Source organism: Geospiza fortis, unplaced genomic scaffold (assembly GCF_000277835.1).
Source record: "Geospiza fortis unplaced genomic scaffold, GeoFor_1.0 scaffold10, whole genome shotgun sequence".
Classification (NCBI taxonomy): Eukaryota; Metazoa; Chordata; class Aves; order Passeriformes; family Thraupidae; genus Geospiza; species Geospiza fortis.
In genome coordinates, this window is record NW_005054326.1 from 2,531,899 (window position 1) to 2,554,518 (window position 22,620).

Consider the following 22,620-nt stretch of genomic DNA (forward strand, 5'->3'; position numbering starts at 1 on the left):
GCAGGATTGAGCAAGGAGCACGGGCGTTAGTGGAATGACCCTAGGGAGAGACAGGCTGGTTCTCTCTCAACTCTGTCCAAAGGCAGGTAGCTGTGACCTGTCATGTAACAGCAGGCTTTTCCTTCAGTGCTGGAATCATTCTCTTGTGCCATGGTTTAGTTGCCTCCCAAATTGCCTGATGCTGAACATTTATTAAGGACTCCATGATCAAATGTTTGCGGTTTGACAGAAGCAGCTGACACTGGTTTAAAAGGAAAGATGTTGTAATATTACCTCCAGAGAGCCATGGAGGAGAAACTTTGGACAGGATTTGTACTTGATAAAATTCTGTTTTGACATAGTTGAGAGAGGCAGGAAATTTCTCCTGTGACTTTTCATTATCATGTCATCATGAGAGCAGCATCTTTCACTTCTTGAGAATCTATCTGTCCCTGCTGCTAATTCCCCACCTGAAATCTTAACATGGGTGACATGAGGCACACTTCAGCAGCCATGAAGAGAAGTGTGAACAGCCATTCCCGTGGTAAGGACATTAAGAAGAGTCCAAGTTGTCTGAAAGCCTGTTTTTTTGCATGAAACTTGAAGAAAATGAGGTCAAGGTTCAGGTAGACTTTGGGGATTTACAGCGGTGAAGGAAATCTTGCTTCAGTGCAATTAAAATTTAACTGAAGAAATAACTTCTGGTTTGTTTGGTTGGGTTTTTTTTTTTCCTGTAAGATTTCCCCTCTTGGCTTCCAAGGTCTTTGAATAAAGAATTATATTGCTGCAGTCTAGCTGAACAAAGGCAATGAAACAGCACGTGACATCTACAGTTTGTACAGTCATCCTTGATGTGCTCATGTATCACATGAAATAATCAGGTATGAATTTTTTTTATATATAGACCTGAAGTTTTCTGAAGACAGAGTTGGCGTTTTGGCCAAAGATTGTATAGATGCATCAGAGAATCATAACCTCCAGTGCAGAGAGGATCCATGGGGCCTTTTCTAGTCAGGTCTCAAGGTTCAGTCAGGTCCTGCTTCTCAGCCATCAAAGCTTATTTAGGCTTTTGCTATCTATACTGGGATGGCTCAGTGATAGTTAGCATGGGCAAGTACTGTTTTATGTTTAGAAATTAATCCTGTCTCTGGATGCTGAGGATTTACTCTTGGCCTAGATTTAGTGTTTGTGTAAGTGAGTAAAGCTTTTTTTGTTTGTTCTTCCCTTTTTCTCTGAAACAAATGTCTGAAATTTATAGGTAAAGAAAAAGATAGTTGTGTGGATAGTAATGTTCTTTAATGATACAATTGCCCTGTAAATCTGTGTCAAGGAACTTGCACTTGGGATTATCCTCATTGCTGTACAAATTGGCTGGCAGAAGTTGAATAATTTGTGGATACGGGGAACATAGATATGTCAAATGTGCGCATAATATATGAAAACACAGATTATATCACCTGTGCTAGATTTTTTGGAGTAGGGAAGTGTGGTGTGGGGTTTTTGGTTGTTTTTGAATAGTGGTCTAGATTGCATACCTTAAGTAGCATCATTTAGTAGGTAGTGAGAAAAAACCAAACACCTTGAGAGACTGACCACTAAAGATTTGTCCTCGCTGCTCTGTCAATACACCTGGTAACTCCAGTTTCCCCACTACTCCCCTTCCTGTTTGCATACCCATCCTTACCTCCACTAGAGTGCTGCTTTCTTCTTGAGCTGAAGTGGTTGAAACTCCTTGTTTCCAAAGCTCCAGTTAGGAAAACAGTAGAGTGTAAGCCATCCCAGCTCCATTAACTCAGCAGCTGTGTGTAGCTAATCAAATGTCTCTGCTTAACCTGAGGGTCACTTTTGCCTAGGTTTGAGCCCCAATGGCTTCAGGTGGCTCCTGGACTTTGCTCTGGGGCAGGTAAAGAGCACTCATGCATTCCCTTTTGCCTAATATGCTTTTGGATTGTAGCTCCTGGTGACAGGGCAGTAAGGAACACGAGTTAAATCCCTGCAGTTGTTCATTAAACCCAGGGCTTTGGCTGGATGGGAATTTGTGGTCCAGGGTGCATTCAAAGGATGCCATTACAACTGACTCCCATTTACTAACACAGGTGTACTATTTACTAGCCAACAGTGACTTCAGAATGACCATTTTGGGTGGTGCTGGGCTGATACACCACTCCTGAGATCAATGCCATGCTGTATGTTTGGTGCGATGTCTGCTCTCATGAGTATTGAGATAAATTGGTTCAAATTAATACAGGACAGAGGAGCTTCTAGATGGCCCCTTGCATAGCAGTGAGTTTTATAACAAGATTAGTGTTGAGTTGCATCTCTGTAAGGAATGGAGGTGGCTTTATCTAAGTAATTTTTTAGATGCACTGGTGTTGGCTGACCAAAAGAAATCTTGCAATTTTGCTTTAATCAAAAGGATTAAAGTTGCTGGGGTGTGAGGGTGGAATAAAATTATTTTCTTTTAGGAAAAAACCCCTGCCTTCATTGTGTTAATAGCACCTATATTCTGGATAGTGAAAACTCCATCTCTCCCTCTCATCTCTAGGACTGTTCTTTAGGGCTTGCAGAGGTATTTGGATTTGCAGTTTTTTCTGAAGTCTGCATAGCTCTTGCCCTTAGTATTTGTATTTCCACGATGGGGGGGAAGGTGGGGTGGAAGAAGCCCCACCACCTTCAACAAAAACAAGATGTTTATGCTTCTTCTGACATTCACAGCTCTTGAAGGCAAGACTCTTTGCTGCTTCTACAGACAAGGGGACTTGTGGTGTTTCCTCTCACTTGTTCTCATGGGTGTCCTGTGTTTCCTTTCCTCAGCAGTGAGATCTGATTCTTTTTCATGTTCTCTGCTGTATCTGTGAGATAGCATTGTTTCCCATTTTTCTTTTTTCCCATGCACTAGAGAATTTGTGCCCCTGAACATCCACCTGTCTCTTAGTAACAGGATTCCTCATTCTGTCTCCAAACTGGGAGCTCTGGGTACATCTGATAATAATTTCTGATGTGCCAAGGGTGGTATGTGCATCTCCCAACAGGATTGGTGTTTTGGGGGTTTTGGGGTGTTTTTGTGGTTTTTTTGGTTTTTTTTTCCCCCCCATCTGTTTTGTAATTACAGGCTTAGCTATGGCCAGGGGTATTACCATGCTGCAAGGTATCACGGACTATGTCACCAGCCAGGTATTGCAAGTAATAGGAGCAGGTAGTTCTGCTCCCTAAAAATTCTAGTATCTCTGTTTTCCATGTTTGCAATTTCCAGTGCTCAGCAAAACCTCCAGTTCTTGTCAGTAGGAATGTACATGCTTGCTCACAGGGGTTTTTTCACCTTAGTTCATGCAACATCGAATATTAAGATCTTGCTTTTATTTTTGCATACGTGCAGGTTGATGTGAGTTTCAGCACAGGTTTCTGATTAATACTATAATTTTTGGCATTAGGATTAAAGTTGAAAGAGAGATATGCAGTAACATGCATCTATAGCGTACATGTGTTGAAAGATAGAAGAGCACTGCTTGAGAGACTGTCCACTGTTTCACCTACATCAGTTAAGCCTGTAAAAAGTTTTAGGTTTCCATCCAAACCAGGCTTACTCTGCTTTTAAACGTATTAGTAGCTTTAGTATTTCCACTCTGGAACCTTGGATCATTGTACTATGATTCCAGTTTGGATGAGGATAGGAGGAGGAGAAACTAAATAAATTTAAAAATACATTGTATTTTTTGTTGTGGCTCACAAAGTTATGTAATTTTAGCACTGGATTGAAGGCAGGAAGCAAACAGAGTGGTCTATAGTTGACTGCATGATGACTGCATTTTGCTGCATGGATATCATCCCATCATGTGCCCAGTGTCTAATTCTGATTGGATTCTCCTGGTGTGAAGAATCACACTTGCCATCAGTGGGATGTCCATCTGTGTGAGCCTGAAAGCAGCTCAAGGATGCAGGCTGTACAGGAGGAGTCTGTGGGATGGCCTCACTATGCCTATGAAGTCTGATGCACATGATTTATAAGCATCCAGTCTGTTTTGAGGGATCCTTTTTTGCACTGCTGTGTGGTTATGAGTGCAGATATTACTGTTGAATTCCTCTGTGGTGGCCACTGAGGGAGCTGGACACTCAGGCAGTTTGCAGACATTGGGGGTGGTGTTTCTGTGGGGCTTGCCAGTGTCAGGAGGTTATTCTCATTTAAGATGATTTTAAGACTCTCAGCAGCTTTCTGATTTTTTTCCTTTTTTTTTTCTTTGGTTGCAGGTGTGTAAGGAGTGGTGCCCATTCACTTGCTGTGCAGTGAGATTGTATATCCCTCATAAATTGTTTGTAAATCACTTGGGGATCTCTCTGGCTGACAGGCAGATCCTGTGTAAGCACATCACCCAGCCCTGCAAAGCCCAAGCCTTAGGGAGCTAAAGTGGCTGCCAGAGCAGCAGGTGTGTCAGCTCAGAGTTACCCGTGAGGAGCAGCTGGAGGCTCGAACTTTGCCCGTTTATTTGCTCAGGGGTTTATCTCATCCTTTATTGTGCAGCCCAGTGAAAATGCGTGTTTGCCGTGGCAGTTCAGGCGGGGCCGGGGAGCGCAGCCCTCGCTGCTCTGGGGGAAGCTGTGCTTCATGAGCCATCACAGGACATGCCTGCTTTGCTACACTCCACTGATTTATTTCTTTCTTTTCTTCTTTTAATTTTTTTAATGTCTATGGTTTTTTTGTTGTTGTTGTTGTTCTGAGGGTATATTTTGACATTAGAGCAGGGCAAGAGCGCTCCAAACAGAAAGCTAAACTTGCATTTTACTTTGAATTTTGCTTCAGGATTGTGCAAGTGGACAGCAAAATTAATATCAAACCAGAAATTTCTTCTGAATCAAAGGCCAAGTGGAAAGTGTACTCTTGAGTACTGCTGCGCTCAAGATTGTTATTCTGAAAAAAACCAAACCAAAACAACAATCATCAATGTTTAAAAAAACCCTATGTAGCAATTGAAAAGGCTATTTTTGGTGTAACATTTTGATTTTAGCCAGATTGCATGTATTGAGGGAAATGTTTACTAACATTTGTTACCACTTCTGGTCTTCAGACCTCTGGCAGCACACTTAGAGCCAGGCAATGATGAACAATTTTTTGCCTACTGCCTTACAGGAGGATAAAGTGGCATCAGTTTCTGGGGTTCAGAACTGTTTGCTGTTGGAGTTCTGGCATCCATATCCCAGCACTGGTTGGGAATTAGACATGTGCAATGTAGAGTGACAGACTGAATATGCAGGAAACCATCTGGTTGCTCAGAAGACCTGATCTCTGCCTCAGCTTACCTTGAGCAGTTCATTTGACTACTCTGTGTCTCATTTTATTTGTCAGTTTATTTTTTCAAACTACTCAGTTGCCCATTTAATCTGCCATGTAACTTATCTCTTTAGCTGTTAAACAATTTTAAATGGGACTGCCTTCCACTATTCAAAACAGCTGTTCTGCTTCAACACAGTTTTAATAATAAATGTAAACAACTATGGTCTTCAGATAGTCCAAATAAATTTAGGAGGATTCTGGTTAATTTTTGATTTTTCAGCTGTGTTACCAAGGGTTGATCTTTGGACCAATATAACCAAACTTTTTCCTTAGTTGCTTTCTGTTATTCTGCCTTTCGAAGGACTTTGTGGAAAAGAAAGCAGTATAAAAATCACACAACCGGTTTGGCAGGTCCTGTATAAACAGGAGAAATGCCAGGAAAAGTCTTATGTCTTTGTTGCCAGCTTAAAAAAAAAAGGGTTAATTTTCTCCTAATGAAAACTTCAGCTGTTGCTGTGTGTGAGGTGGACTGTGGGGATGGGCACTGGAAGGAACATTCCCTCAGATGCTGGGAATATTGTCTCAGTCACCTTCTTGGCTGTAGGAACAGAAGAAGCATTTGATCATGGTTCTTGTAAGCAGATTTGTTTTTTTTTTTCCTTCCCCCATTTCCTCTGACAGTCTCACAGCTCAGCTCTGGTGTTAAACACACCCTGCTTGATTAACTGGGGGTGATTGATGTCCCCCTGTTTTGCTTTGCTTGTAGAGGAGAGAGCTGTGCTGGTATTTAAGATTGTGTAGCTGTGAGTTGGGATGGGTGAGGAAACCTGCCTTCCCAAATGGATCTGTGCCGTTGCATAACCGTGGGAAGGGTTGGAGTGCCTCTGTCCTGATTCTTGTGGCAGAGGGATGTGTTTCTGGAACAGCTTTGAAGCTCCTTCTGATTTAGGCCATCTCTGCTGCTGCTTGTGAGCTGAGAGATTTCAGTCAATGCGTTGACAAGGAGGAGCGCTAGAAATCAGAAGTTCTCTCCCACGAGGAGGGTGTTTAAAATCAATGCTAAAATGCAAAATGAAATGCATTCTGAGAGCTTTTGCAAGTTGTCCATGTCATTTTATTTCTCTTGTAGTTCATCCTTCTGTTTTAGAGCAGCAGCATAACCCCAGAACCATGGTCGTGTGGGTAGAGTGTTGAACTGGGATTTAGGTAACTTGCTGCTTCTTCCTGCACCTCTGTTCCTAAACTAGGATTCAAACAGGCCCTTCCTGTGGTGCTTCACTATCTTGAGTATTTTGGCTTTGAGCTCATCAGGGCTGTCCTCTGCTCACTATTTCTGGAATATTTTGGGCAATGGTGCTGTGTTTGTTTGCTTCTGAGTGCTGTCACTGTATAAATGTCAAGTCCTAACAGTGAGGTTCACAGCCAAATAGAGTTCTTGGGAGAACATATTGTTTTCTGAGGTGTCAAAGTAGGTTTTTCCTCAGCCTCTGTACCCTAAAAGGCTACCTAATCTGCTTGTGTTTTGGTCCCTCCACTTGTAAAGGTGAGTGTAATAACACTTCCCTTCATTGCAAGAAAGTGCTAAAGGTATTACAGGACATATTTAAATAGTGTAGTAATAAGGACCATGAAGAAGCCTTCAGATTGAGTTAAAATGGGCTTAAGACTTGTACTTTACTCTCTTTTTTAAATAAGTCTGAAGTTTACTCTATTTCAGCTGGCTTAGTTCCCAAGCTTCTCACTTCTGTAGTGAGGCAATATTTGCAGGTCAGAGGCAGTCTTATGGTGAGGGTGGAGTGGCTCTCACTGCAGTGTCCATTCAGAGGTGAACCAGCAATGCTTGGTTGTGAAAACGAGCCAAAGATAACCAGAGTGAAAACTTCAGCACTTCTCTTCTGCCAGGAACAACATCATAACCAATGCTTCAGGATTATGAGCTAAAACAAAATAATAATTTGAGGAAGAACAAAAAGTGATGCAGAGGTTGAAAGGAGCAATTAAAACAATTGGGGAACTTAATGAACAGGAAAAGCTATGGCAGAAGGGAAGCAGCTAAACTGACATTTGTCACAGGACTTGACACACCTGTGGGCCTCAGCATTTATCCCATTCTCCTGTTGGCACAACCAAGGCAGTGAGGGCTGTGGTAGTGCCACAAGTTGTTTTGGAGAGTCACAGCAGGTCTGGGAACAGGCCAACTTGTGTCCTCACTGTTTCTCTCCAAACCTCTTCTGTGGAGCTTGTTTTATCCTGGCATCTGCCACCCAGCCCTGTGCAGCACCCCTGTACAGGAGGTGATCCACTTCTTGTTCCTCTGCCGAGTGCTGGGAGTGCCCCTGGAATTTCCAGAGTGAAGGAATAAGGTCTGTGTGGGGTGTACCCTGTCACATGGACGGGTCATACCTGGAAGGCATCTCTTGTTTTCAGAGCAATTGGGAAAGGATTGCTAATAGCTCTCCTTACGCAACAGAATATTCACCTGCTTAGTTAATTACTTATTAGCTCCAGGCAGGGACATGGCAGATTTGTTAATAGCAATGGTCAAATCATTACAGTGTGCAGCATTAATGGAAGAGAAAGCATTTAATAAAGAGCCATCACTTGACCCTGTCATTGTCCAAGGAATACAGACCATATTGTTGAATTCAGGCTCTGCTCTTTGCCTGTCATCTACCACTTCTTAAAGGTTTTAGATGTCTTGCTCAGGAGCTTCAGCTTCTCTTCAAACACATATGAAAGCACATCTATTCTTTTGGATCACATATGCAGTACCATGACCAGCTGTTTCTGTACAAATATGATTAAAAACTCCCCTTAAAGTGCTGCCAATCCTGATGGTCCTGTGCTGAAAGGACCATGTTTTATAGGAAATAAAAGATTTTACTGTGCCTCATGCTATCCCCCAGCTGGTTTGTTTTCTTTTTCTAAGTAGTATTTTGGTCTGATGATCAGCAAAAAGTTCAGTTTCTTCTATTTTGCATTCTCATACTATTAGACTGCTGACTGGAGAGACCTTACAAAAGCTGCTAAATACCTTGTTTAAAAAAAAAAGTCCATTTTTTTACAGGCTGACCTGCTGCAGATTTTGTTTCTCTTTATGTAACTCGGCTTCTTTCAGTGGTCTCCCAAAGCATTGTTATGTTTTGATCACAGTTTCTTACTAGCTTATCCTTCTGCAATATGTCTTCCAGATTACCTTCTCTTCCCTCTTTTTGTATTTCCTTTTGGATGTTGGGCTGTATTTGTCCTTTCTTCTGTCCATCTCAGTAGTTCCTTTATTCCTTCCTTGCAAGCTGGGTTGTTTGACTCTTCTAAAACTTGCCTGTCTTGCACACGTAAGGGTTTGTGTGTGTATGATGCAGAATGAAGAGCCTGCAAATGTGCAGGATGCAGTATTCTATTCTAATATTCTGAAATCCTACCAGCTGTTTTTTATATACTCTCCTTTGTCAGCTAGAGCTTCCTTTTCTAGTCACACTGATCTTAATGTTGCTCACATTGAAGTGAGTAGGTGAAAGAATAGGGGGAGAGGAAGATTGTAATTTGATGTTTCTTCCATTTGCAGTTTCTATACAGTAGTCAAGGTCAGTGAGTGTATGGCCCTTTCTAGGAACTCCCTCTGCATTTATTGTGTTGGGAGTTGAATAATCTGAATCTTTGTGATATTTTATAGTGGCAATCATCCATGATCCCTTGTTTCTGGACTAGCTTACTAGGACAGTCTTTGAGAATGGGTATTTTATTTGGCTGTCTTCTCTTGTTGAGGATTCTGTTTAGTTTTACTCAAGTAGATATGCCCATTTTTTTTCACCAGCAGCCCTTATTATAGCTGTCCTATTCCCAGACTGGCCTAGATTCTCTCTGGAAAATTGTTTTTACCTACTTAGAGGTGTTTTGGAACAAGGGGATGTGGCACACTTCCCTGCCATGCTGTGTGTGCTGGGTTACTGTGGCACTACTTGAATCTTCAGGATTACAAACTGTAAGGTGTAGCATTAGACCTTGGCGTGGCACTCCCAGGTTTCTCTGGACATTTGGCTTGTCCTTCTTCATGGAAAGTCTGCCAGAAGTCTGAAGTGTGGAGAAATGCTGTGGTGGGAATGCAGGGGTGCTGTGTATGCCAATATTAGTAAGCTTAAGTTACAGAGAGACTGAGGCACATATGTGGATTTTACTTCCACCAGTGTAAATCTGGACAAGAAACACTGTTTAAAAATAAATAAATAAATCAAATTCACTGAAGAATTTTGCAGGTACAGATGGGAGCAGGATCCAGCTGTATATTTGGACCAAGAAGGGCAATTTCTTATATTTGTAAGTGGTATTTCCAAAATGTGTATTTCAGGACTTTGCAGCTCTACAGGAATTCTGTTTCCATCAGTGACTGAGGGTTACAAGAAGCTGTGACTTTTATGTGGATTACTCTCCCATGATTTTTTCACTACTTAACTGATGGGCAATTAGATATCCCAGGACAGTGAATAAGTTGACCTTGTCTGTGTGACAGTTCTGACCTGTGATTTGTGCTATGTAAATATTTGATATCCTCTTTTGTGAGGGACCCTGTTCACAGTAACTGTAGCTTCAGTAGAAATGTTCAGAAGGCAATGCTCAGCCATGGTAGGAAGATCAGAAATGCTGATTGTCCTTGGATATGTGTTTGAATGCACAGTAACATTGCAACTTTGACAGCTCAGTAATGCAACCAAGTAAAAACACTTGTGCCATGCCAGCCCTGAGATGCAGAAGAGGAGCTTTCCCATAACTCATGAGAGGGCAGCTCCCTGTACACCATGTTTCCCCTTAGTCTTCCCATCTCAGTTTCATGGCCTGCAGGAGCCTTGCCCTGAAATGAGCACATGACAGCAGCAAGAGTGTGCAGGGTGTTCATTCCCACGCACACAGGCAGGCTTGTACAACCACCGTATGTGACAGAGATGAGGCTTCCCAGCCCTGCCTCTTTTAGAAAAGAGAACACAAAAAGTGCAGTGAAATATCTCTGACATGCAGCTAAGCCTGGAAAGTTCCTTGCTGTTGCCTTCCCTGCTTCCCTGCTGCTTACTCACTGGCCACAGTACTTCAAAGCCTCATGTGGGATTTTTTTTCCCTGGCTATACAATTAACTGTCTCTCTTGAGCCTTCTGTGGTGCTTTGTGTGGGGTGAGTGTACCAACAGTTCATGGTATAGATGCCAAAGGGACCCTGTGGGTTGCAGTAGTGGCCCAGCTTTTTCCATGCCTGCTTAAACACAGGTCAGTAGCAAGTTCTTCAGAGGAGCTTTGCAGTGACAACCTCAGGATGCAAATTTTGGAGTTGCGTGTTGAAAAGGGCTGGGAGCAGGTAGTTTCTAATGTCAGGCAGCTGAATCCATGTTTGACTTCTGCCTTCTTGCCTAGTAGGTTGGGGGGGGCCAAGTCCCAGCTTTGCTACCTCTTCTTGGAGCCTTGCTGCAGGAGGGTGGGTGCATAGATAAGGCTTTACCCCTGTTTGGACTGTGATGATTCTGCTTCCAAATTCTGAACCAGAATCTGCCTCTTGTGTATTTTCTCCTGCTTAGCTGGGATATCTACAGATAAAATTCTTTATTATACATATAAATGATTGCTCCTTTGATGAACTGCACTAAGCTTTTTACGTCATTTTTATCTTCTAGTTTTACCTGATACTGTCTTCACATAGCCTGTTCTATTCTCTATTCTCTATTAGCAGCAAAAAATACTTTTTAAGCATGTGGTTAAGCTAGTTTTTTGCTGCTTTGATACTTGCTGATTTGAAATATTTTGGAGTGTTTGTACAATAATGCAGCTGTATCATGGCATTTTCAAAGACAGCATTGACCTCCTCAAGCTGCCTTTTCATAGCACTCAAGTGCATTGGTATTGCTGTCTGTACGATTTTAATTTAATTAGGACAGTGGCTGTAGTCACTATGGGAGAAGCATGAACTTCCCCAGTGTCTCTTTTCCCCTTCCCTTTGTGATGAACCATTGCACCACTGTGTGTGTTTTTTATTTGCTTGAGGAAGGATTGAGGCATGAGAGGAGAGTCATCACCTGCCCCTGTGCAGGGAGGACAGGCTGGAAGGAGGAGTCAGGGAGGAGCTGAACTTCACAAAATTGCTGAGGTTACTGACACAATCTCTGCTTTCTGCCCAGGAAACGAGATGTTAATCTTTCCCAGTGCTGCTTTGCATAAGGTCCATTCCAGAGAACTGTGTTTGTTTTAATTTCTCTAATTACTGATGGTGTGCTGATTATGCTGCTATAGATTTGACGTGAATTGCTATATTAATGGGATCAAAATTAGGAGATGTCTGCCATGGAAATTAAGAAGACGACAGCAGCTGGGGGAGGGGAGGGGAGAATTGAATTCATCCCGTTACTGCAGAGCTCGAGTTGGCTTATTCTGGGGTCCGAGCCTTTGTCCCTGGCAGAAGTTGGAGTTTGCAAACTATAACATTGACCAAAGTCCCCAAATGTGCTATTCAGTCCATTAGAGGCTCTGATTCCTTCCTGCTCCCTAAGTTAGACCATGTAACTCATCTCACAGTGGTCTTCTGGACTTTCATGTCCAGCTGTGGTACTGCATACAAACCACTGGTGAACAGTGCATCTATCTTCCTTCCCTTTCCCCTTCTCTTCACTTGCTTCCCTAAGGATTGATTTACTTGACTCTCTGGCTGTTTTTCCCTGTGCTGCTCTGTGACTGGTTTGCTATCATTGTCCTGCTGGGTGCCCAGATGTTCAGGACCTTCTGAATTTTTCCTGCAAACCCATCATTTCCCCCCAACCACCCTTATCTTTAAGGCCCCTTTTCCCCCCTCTGCTTTGCTTGAGCCACCTACTCCTGTGAGGATCCACAGTAGGAAAACCAGACCCTCCCAGGCTCCCCCTGGCTCCTGGTCCCTTGGCCTGGCTTTTCATTTCATGGCACAGGTACACAGCACCCTGGGACACAAATGTGTGTCAGCTTTCACTCTCAATTCCTTTCTCCCTGTGTGGTATCATTATGTGCAGTATAGGAGAAAGCTTTTATTCAGTGATTAAGGTCAGCTGCCTTTTCTGTCCAGCACAAGGTATTTGCAGACCACATTGCCTGTTTTGGTTTCCTGAAAACTGCTGCATAGGTATTGCATTTCTGTGCTTTATCAATTAAAAAAAGTAGTTTTACTATGCCATCTATCCAACTACTGCAATAATCATGTCATTGGGACAACATAAGAGCTTGCTTAGCAAACTTTCTTACATATTTTATTTTCCTTTCTTCAAAAACATGTATATTCCTTGTGCCTGCCATATGAGTGAATTTAGTAAAGGGACAAAAGGACTATCAGATTGCAAGGCTGTTGCTTTGCAGTTTAGAAGGGTGCAATTATATCAAAATCCTGAAGTTATTTTTATTTGCAGCCTCATCTTCAACTGTTATACTTCTTTTAAATTTAATATTGATAGTTTGATTTTTTTATTAATATTTTTATTTTAGCAATATGAATTATTTGTGTTCATGACAGAGAAAATTCTGTTCAGGTAGTTTTTATCAGTAAAGGATGTACCCTAGTTCTCCACACTGAAATGAGTGTGTGCTTTGATGGCTTTGGGAGTCCAGTCAGCTGTTAGATACATGCCTACTACATAGTCACAGTAGCTTTTGATTTACACAGGATGGTTTCATCTGTGGCATTCTCAGCAGCTGAATATTTAGTAAAGAGAAAGAACCCATAGATTCTCTTGAGTTTTGGCCATGTGTTTCAGCCTGTCTCTGCTCAGTTGGGCAGGTGAAAGCATGTCCTACTCTCAGCAGACCTGGCTGCTTGTCCAGGTGGCCCTGTTGGAGCGCCAGCCACCAGAGTAAACCCCAGGGAGGGCTTTCCATAAAAACTGACTCAGTTTAGCTCTTCACTTACTGTAAGCAACGTGAAATTTCATGGTGAAACTTTCTTGACTCCCTGTGAGCTGAAGGAACTGATCAAAAATGATGACAGCAAGCAGTGTGCCATCTGTTTTAGTCACCTCTTTGTGGCTACTGGCAAAATGCTCAGGAGTTGCTGTTTTGAAATTTCTTAGCTGGTAATTCTTTGGGGCTGAGCATTCAGTCTCTTGTAGGTTTAGATGTTTATAGAGTCCCCTGGCAGGTGGTGAATAAGGAATGTGGTAGTACCAAGCTCTTTCTTAGCACTCATCACCAAAAATCTCACAGGACCACATCAAATGTGTATTGATTTAGTTTCTTTTACCAGTACATTAAGCTGCAGCAAGGCTGTTTGCTCAGGAACATGCAAGGTTCCTGCAGGTTCTACCAGCACTACCTATCCTTCCTCCCAAGCTGTGGCTTGAACAAGCCTACCATTCTTGGCCTTAATACAAAGGAAAATATTAAACTTGACTCGTTAGGAAATGCTTTCAGAAAAATTCCTAGTGGCAGAGTATCTGGTTGCATAACCTTAGAAGCATGAGACACCAGCCATGGTTTTTTTGGTGGATTCTACAGAGAGAAGCACTGGGCAGTCCTGGAACTGTGGAGATTAATGCAGTCCGTTCTCAGTGGTGTGAGCACAAGAGGCACCTCCTGGAAACGTGACTCTAGAAAGCCTCAGGAAGCCTGGAGGAGCACCTGTGACCTTGTGCATGGACTGTGCAGGCTGAGCACTGCCTGTGGCTGAGCACAGAGCAGGGCCAGGTTGTAGAACTGGACTGGTGCTTGCAGCTCTGCTGCCAGCCACGTTACTGCCCCATGCTGCAAACAGGGATTAAGCTCATTTTTTCCACAAGCCCCATGTCTTGACCTCCCTGTGCCATTACCATTCCACACCTTTTGGAAATCTGTCCAGGGCAGCTCTTTCAGCATGCAATTGTTAAATGTATTGCCCTTGAGAGGCATATGCTGTCCTTTTTCAAGACAGCTTAACTCTGAAATTACTTAGCTCATTTGAGCTGTGCTCTTGCTGTAACTCAGGTTGTCTGTGTGTCTAATAAAAAGAAAGACTTACCTAATGTCTGTAAATTGCTTTGATATTTAGGCTAAAGGTGCTGGCAGAAAAATGCAGGATTAGCAAGAGAGGGCATTTCAAAGGCACTAATAGGAATTGGATAGCTAACTCCCCTTGGTGCCTTGTAAAATGCCTTCTGCAAATAGTAATTCACACAGTACTGAGGATATCCATGATGTGTGGGAAAAGTAACTGCAGTTCCATATCTTGTTTGGTTTTGGCTGTCTTGTCCTTATGAATACTAGGAAACAATGAATCAAATGCATTTGTTTAAAACAGTAAGCCTCAATGAAACTGCCATGGTATAAATCAAGTTATGGTATTTAGGAGACTGATCAGTAAAGGCAGCACGTACTGGAAGCATAATGCCCTGGTTTGATACAGCACCTCCTGGGTCTTTAGGGAAATGGATGGGTTCTGGATTTAATTCCATTTTCCACCTGCTCTAGGGTAGTGAGGAGACCCTTTGAAGCCACTTTGTCTTTGCAGTGGTGATTCAGTGAGCATGCAGTATGACCTGAGCTTGGACTGTATCCTGCATTCTTCAGGAGGGAGGAAAAGGACTTTGGGTCTCCCAGTGCCCATTAACAGAGGCAGTATCTGTGTGGCTGTGTTTCGGAAGTGTTCCTCTTTTTATGGATGTCTCCATGAACAAAGTGAGCGGCTGCAGTGTGGTTCGATATCTGCGCCGTGGGTGGCAGCAGGAAATGCTGGGAAGTGCCGGGTCTCCCTCCCCTCCAGGGCTGCTGTGCACCAGGGGCAGAGGTGCAGATGGGCACAGAGAGCCACACCTCTGCAACAGGAAACACAGAGTCAGCCAGTTTGGGTCAGGGAGGGAGTTGGGGAAGCTGAAAAATCAAATAATGCCTTGTAGCTCCACAGGTGTGTCCTTCATTGTATCACAGTGAACATCCCTGTTTGGTAACTGCACAAAACTGAATTCATGCTAGCTAATGGGTTGCTGTTGCCTGGCCAGTGATGAGAAGAAAGAAACTGAGTTTGTGGGAGACAGGAGCATAAGATTGAACAAGTTCTCTTTAAAAAGTACTGAGCTGACAGACACTGGGGCCATCCTTGCAGAAATAACAAAGTGATGGTGGAGTGAAACAGGCTTGTCTTCTCACTCTGTCTAAACCTGTAATACTGTGTTCTCCACATGCTGTCAGTCTTCTCTGCCATGTGGTTATAGGGTGTTGTGGTGGGACTCCTGATGTTGAGGGTAAACCTCTGGCTCTACCTGAGCTCCTGAGCAGCAAACAGCACTTTGCAAAAGATGGAACTGGGCTTGCTTTGAAGCGGAGGCTGCAAGACTTTCTAGGGGTTCCCTTTATTTTCAACATCACCTAATGTGCCTGCAGAGTTTTTTGCAAACGTCCCCTTCCCTTTGGTGGCAAGGGTGCTTACATTACATTCTGCAGGTGCCTCTATCAGCCTCAGTCTATTTTCCTGTCTCATGGCTGTGATAATGCTGTGGTTTGTCATGGAAGCAATTACCTTCTCTTGGTCCAGCACCAAATTTGTCTTTTCCGTTTGCCGGAGATCAAGGTCAGGGTGAGAGGCTGCACTTGTACTGTCCTAGAAATGCTCAGAAATGACAGTACCTCCTTCTGCTTCTGTATGTGCAGGGATGTAAATCCATACTTGCACTGGTGTGTCAGTATTCTGGAGAATAACATGCATTATCTTCCAGGAAGCATATAATAATAGTTTTTTATGTTCCTGTAAAATTGTGGCTGTGTTTATTTACAAAGGGTTTATTTTGTACTATGATTGGAGGCTTAGAATATGGAAGAATTTTCCCTTCAGATAACGTGAAGTTTCAGTCTTAGATTTCTCGTCAGGCATTTTCCTAAGTAAGAACCTAATTGTGACAGTTATGAAACTAATACAACATTCACAAGTTGCTCTTTAACTCTATTTGACTGTACTTGGTTGCAAGTTAAACTACTTCAAAGAAGGTAATAGTAACTAGTTTAGCAAAAACAAGAGTACTACGTTACTTGATAGTAAATAGAGTAGTCTTTGGTGATGTGTTTTTCTGCAGCAATGACAGAAGTTACTGATTAATGTCTTTTAAATGGTAGGAAGGGGTATAGTGCTAAACACTTAGCTTGTTCAGATCATGACTGATTTGTTAACATAAGATTAAGTGGTTTTGGCACTTCAGTGGTACTCACGCATGTATAATGGACTTGCTGTCAGATTTTCACTGACATAAAGCCCTCGGAGTCTCCCCACTTGCATGTCACTTCCCCGTTCCTCCCTTGGCAAATTTCTGAGAAGGCCCTTGAAAACTTCATGGCTCTCGTGAAAAGTAATCCTGCCACCCTAAAAGGTGCTTGGCCCCTCCTCAGCACTGGGCAGCGCTGGCCAGTGTTCTGTGTGTGCTCTGGGGCTCCCTGGGCAGCTGGTGCACCACTAGTGCACATCACCAGGCACACACTTCCTTCCTTCCACCCACATCCACCTCCTCTGCCATGGTTTCATACCTCTGTTCCAAAGTTCACGTTGTCCTCTCTCTCCCTCCCCCCCCCACTTTCTTTTAACAGCAGGAAAGAATTTCGTACACACCTCCAGCGAGCCCGGTACCAAATTACACCTCGTCACCACTACATGTCCCAGTGCCTCAAGCCATCAGGATGGAGGAAGACACCGTCAGACTGCCAGCACACCTGCGTGAGTGTCAGCACCAGGCTGCTTAAGCTCTTGGGCTGAGGAGGGGGTGGGGCAGGGTGAGGAGTTGCTTCTGGTTTTATGGAAGAGAGCAGGGAAGTCCCTGGCTTTATACTTCTTTTTGTTGTTGTTTTAATAAGCTCTAGCTGGTTTGGTCTTCCTGGCTGTTGTTTTTAACTGAAGAAAATTACTCTTAAATACAGTATGCTGAATCTCCCCTCCCATCTCCTGCACTCCTTGTCAAGCATTTGGCCTGTTTTTCATGACAGGGACAAATATGGAGGGTTTGTTCTGATGGGAAGTGCTCTGTTTCCTTCCACTTTACTGGAATTGCTCAGTTACGTTCTGCAGCACAAGGTCAGAGTTTCACCAGCTGTGGCAAGTGGAATGCATTTGTGCTGTGGCTATTTTCGGGTTCTGAGGGGTCTCAAATACTCTCTAGTGTAGAGCATGATTGCTGCCAGGGGCAGTGGGAAAGGAGGAGTGAGCTTAGCTGTGCACAAAAGGATGCTGCAAAGGAGGAAGGACATATCACTGACATTGGAACAAAAACTGGAGCTGAGGGCAAGATCAGAGCCAGGTACTTCCTTGCTGAGATGATTTAATGTTTGACAAATAGGAAAGGGCAAGGACTGTTGGCCAGTGAGAGGTGAATTAGGGTAGGGACAAGAAGAGTGGAATTTTCCTTTTTGGAGGGGAAGCAGTTCTGATGGAAATAAAGATGTTTTAAGTAAACTTTTGTCAGGTGTTACATTCCTGGGGTACTTAAGCAACAATGAAGAAGAGGGCCAGGAGCAAACAAAACTTTGTGCTTTGCCCTCTGACAAACGGGTTTGGGATTTTACCAGGGGAAGAGGGGGAAGTCCATGTTTGTCACAAGACACTGTCATTCCTGTCTTCGACTTTCTTCCACACACACTCCTTTTCTGGATGCAAACTGTGTTTAAAGCATCTCTGTAGTCCTGTGCTCGCTCCCTTGCTGGCCATGAGTTACTCTGCCCCAAGGTCACTCGTTCCCATGCTGTGTCACATGTCCTGTGTGGCCCAGTTTTCTGTGCTTCCTGGTGGCAATGGGAGCTGCTGCTGCTGCAGTGTTTCTGGCTGTGCCTGAGCATCCATGAGCTCCCAGGCCTGGCTGCACGTGTGTGTGGCTGCTCAGCTGTTCCCCTGGCCCAGGGAGGACTTGGCTGCCACACTCACAGGGCATTTCTATGCTTTGCCCAAAGTAAGCACAAAACAACCCCAACACAGAAGGAGTTTTTCTCCAGCAGTTCTTTTCCATACTGGTGCTGTTAATTCCCAGATCTTGTGGGTTTTTTCCTCATTGCAGTAGTTGTTGCTGTTTACTTCTGCTGTGGGAGCCACTGTCTGTCCACTCCACAGCCAGGATCACAGCTGGGTTTCCAGTTATTATTGTCCTACCCACTGTGACTGGCAGATGCATAAGGCAGGGAGGCAGAGACTCCTGATACTGACAGTGGTGGTACATGCTTCCTTCCCATCCAGCCAGCATGCTGGATAGTGTTGAATTTATGAAGCTTCCTCTCAGTGAAGACTTCTCTCACAGTATTTTTAGAATGTGATCCAACCTTTCACCTTGGCTCTTGTTTTGGTTTTTCTGTTCTTTTGGTTGGCACATTTTTAAACTTGCAAGGCTTCTTTCCCTTTAGTATTTCCACACCAGTCTGACTTGTTGCAGTGTAAAAGCACAGATGATTAATCATGAAATATCTGTGAAATAGCCTTCCATAAAGTTAGTGTCTGAGGTCATAAACAACATGAACACATTTACATAGCCTTACTAATTGTAGTCAATGGCAGTGTAGTATTTTGTAGCTCAGTGTGCAGTCAGTATTGACACAAAGCATTGTTGTCAATCAACAGACCACCCAAACACTGTTAAAACCACTCATTGCTTCATAGCTAGGCCAGGAGCAGCCATTGTGAATTTCTAAAACAATCTCTGGTATATCTTTTGTTACCAAACTTCATGCAGTAACTGCTGTGTTTAGGTCCAGTAACTGAGTTATAACATATGCAGAAAGATTTCTGCTCTTCATGTAAAAAATTTAAGTGATGAGGAGGATATAAGGTCTCTAGATGTTCTTTTCATGCTTAATTATCTCCTTATTTGCTTTTTTTTAAGTGTCCTATTTATAGTTTGAATTAGTCAGCTTCAGTTTCCAACTATTAGATCTCATTATCGCCTTTCCTGCTAAATATTGTCAAAAGACTCCTCCTGATATAGGTGCTTTTAGATTGTCACTTCTTAACCTCTTCTTGACTAAACTGTAGAGGAAGGAGAGGTTCTTAAGGCTATCAGTCTTCCTGTTAAGCTTTTAGATTTCAAATTCTGTTTATATCACCTCTGTGAACCGACTGCCACTTCAGACACCCATCTGAAAGTGTATAGACAACAGAAGTGAAGATGATATTCCAATAGTCTTGCTAATACTGTGTATAGAAATCACTCAGTTCCTTTTGGATTTCGTGTCATGAGGTTTTAAGAGGTATTAATATAGGGTTTTTCAGTTCCTGCATGGACTCCTCTCATTTATTTTTTGTTTATTTGTTTATTTTTAGAGATGTGTCTGAGGTACAGCTTTGATCTTAAATCCGAACTGCCTCAGAAGTCAGGCAAAGTAACTAATTTCTAGTTCAGGCTGTGTGTAAAGGTTGGGTTTAGATTTGCAAAGCCCAAGGATTTTCTAGGTCTGAGTTTTTATTATGTTCCATCCCTAGAGTTGTTTTTGTTGTTTATGTGGAGCACAACAACTTCTTTCAGCCCTCCATCATTGCAGTAGAGCAGGGAGATGTGGTAAATTCCTGCACTCACACACACACAGCCAATGGGTTGTCAGGCCTGCACCCCTTTGGTTTCCAGGACATTCTGATGGTGTTCAGCAGCACCAGGGCAGGGGTCAGTCCCACCCCCACACATCTTCATCTGCCCGTGCCATAGGTGCAGGTGACCCAAAGAGAGACTGAGAGACATGTTTCACGTGGAACATGTAGAGCACTCTCTGGATTCAGGCAGTTTTATGCCTTCTGATAACAAATTTCACTGTTTCTGATGTTCCAGATCACTCTGAGAGCACCAAGCAAAAGTATCAGAACAATAAGTAAAGCAGTTTCCTATGGTGTGATAAATTATTTCTCACTGCTTAATGAGCAAATGAGCCTCAGGTAGGCTGTGCTGATTTCATCCAGAGACTGGAAAAAGAAGTGCAGTTTGGAAGGGTGGAATGTGAACCTCTCTTGGCTACAAGCATCCTTCTCTTTGGTCAACAGAGATAAAATTATATGGACAAACACCTTTTTCTGGTGGTGATGTGAAGGCACTTTCCCCTTTTCACACAGCCTTTCCTGTTCTAAGTAGCTGCTTTCTCCCCAGCTAGCCTATTGTATAGAAATGCAGTGTAATCAGTCTCAACTTTAAATCTCTGGGATAGTAAGAGTCATTTCTGGATAAAACATACCTTTCTCTGGTGCTGCATTTCTCTGTAAGGGACTTTTGACCCATACTTTTAAACATACTTGTCTGCCCGACATCCTCTAGGAACAGAGAACTGGGGGCATTGTCAACAAAATACCTGTGGGGAGCTGGGGAGTATCCTTTCCTACACTTCAGGTATGTGATCAGAAAACAGTTGTTCTTTGTCCCTGGTGTGCCTGCCATGCAGACATACATGATCTTTTTGCAGCATATATGATCTCCATTGGACTACACTAATATCAGAAGGAGTGTTTGGAAAATGGATATTTTTTACTGAGGATTGAAGAGAAACAAGTTCAGCTCACACACAAGGTGCTGCTCTTGGTACCTTCTGGGATCTTGGACACTTTGTTTTAGATCCCCCACTGTAAAATGAAAAAACCCTATGAGTGCAAAGACTCTTAAATGCTTTGAAAAATAATACAGAAACTGCCCAGGTATTGTGATAATGAAAAATGTAGAAATAGGTGGAAGTCCTCTGGAGCTATTTACATACCCCTTATTTCTGGGGAAACACTTCATTTTACCACAGAGAAGGTTTTTTTTCCTTTTTTGTAATACACAAGATTAAAATAAGGTGGTTTGCCTGCTGAAACAGCAACTGTAAATGTGTGCTACGGGCTTCATGGTTTTCTTTTGTTTCCTTCAATATAAAATCTCTTCAAAAAGAGAGACAGAAGAAATCCCAGTGCTGAGAAAGGATTTGTTGCATGCTCTGGTCCTGTGCAACATCATTCCCCCTTGCATGCTTATGTTGATTTGTACTGTTTGATTTTTATCTCTGAAGGGCATCTTCTCTTGGGAACATGTGTGTGTTTGTTTAGGGAGAGTGATCTCATGGGCAAAGATTTCAGAGTTTTTTCTTGATACAAACATAAAAACAAGTTCATTTGTTCCTCTGAACTAATTACTCTTCTCTCCTTAGTGTTGGCATCCTTCATATGCCTGCAGCCCATTGTCATAGTAAGTCACTTTGCAGATACTTTTCTGTGCACACAAAGCAATTCTTCTTGGCAACAACTAATTTTTCTTGCTGTTGCCTTTTTTCTGAACCCCCAACAGTCTGCACTGATGTTCAGAGTGTAGTGATACACTTGAGATGTCACAGTACATGCACCACCTCATAGGGGAGGATTTTACTTTGGGACTGCAGTGTTGTCTTGACTCCACTCACTTTGGGGTGTAGTGGTGGTAGGGAAAGCTGAAAACCTATTTGTAAAATCATCTGAGTGCTTTTGGTTTCCAGTGTAGGCTTGGGTTCTGGTCTTTGGTTTTCCAGTGTGTGATAAGTTCCAGGTCACAGCTGATTTGGATAAACTTCATAGAATGCAGGCCTGGTCGCATACACCTAGTGAGATCAGTTTTTTATTTTAGTATCTCTCTGTCCTGTGTAATTATGGTCTGTTCTACTTCCCTCATTAAGGACAGAAAGGAAATTTGTTTAGTTTTCTGCAAAGATTATGGTAAAGGCCTTTAAGTTTTTAGTGAGTGTTTCATAGGGATCTTTCTGCATGGCCATTTGTATTATTATTTGATACTCTTGATTTGGTGGGAACTAGTCCAGTGCTTCTGTATTGGTTTGGCATCTTTGTGACCTTGGCTGTACCAAATAGTGCAATAAAGTTGTGTGTGGACATGAGTAGTAGGGTAGTTGGACAGGTAGTTGGGCAGTTTCTTTAAACTAAGGCATTTATTAGACCTGAAGGCAGTTTGTTGCCAGTTTTTCTTCTGATCATGCATTGTTGCTTATATGTATCATTTGTGTTTTAAGGGCACTAGTTTTCTTTTTTTTTTTCTTATTAAAGGAATGCAGGAAACAATTAAGAGAAGGTGGAGGAAACAACAACACTCAGGATTGCCAGGGATTCATTTTTTTCTGTATAGTGTCTATTAATTATGCTACTCCTTTTATTAATCCTTTGGCACCTGTTAATTATTCTACAATTTTGGCTAGCAGCTGGAAAGCCACTTTGAAGCATTAAGCATATTGTTGTTTAGTTACTAGAATATTCAATGCACTGAACTGAAAGTATGCAGTGAGATGGGAAAAAAAGCCCTTTACCCTAAGCCACATTTAGAGCAGCAAGCAATGAAAATATTTGCTTTGGAAGGATCTTTGTGGAACAAAACTGACTGACGCACATACAGGGAAAATAAAATAAAAGCTTCATATGACAAAGGGACTGGGAGAGGTGGCCAGAATGTCAAATTAGTGGCTGAG

The 22,620-nt window shown here is 42.7% G+C and overlaps 1 protein-coding gene across 1 annotated transcript in view; it reads left to right on the plus strand.

The window, feature by feature from the left end:
• Positions 1-3,099: 3,099 nt before the first annotated feature.
• Positions 3,100-22,620, plus strand: part of ETV6 (ETS variant transcription factor 6) — a 93,937-nt gene continuing 74,416 nt past the window's right edge. Inside the window, exons 1-2 of the mRNA XM_005421081.3 lie at positions 3,100-3,153; positions 16,780-16,906. Of these exons, the coding sequence (XP_005421138.1) occupies positions 3,100-3,153; positions 16,780-16,906 (181 nt within the window). The remainder of the gene's footprint in view (positions 3,154-16,779; positions 16,907-22,620) is intronic.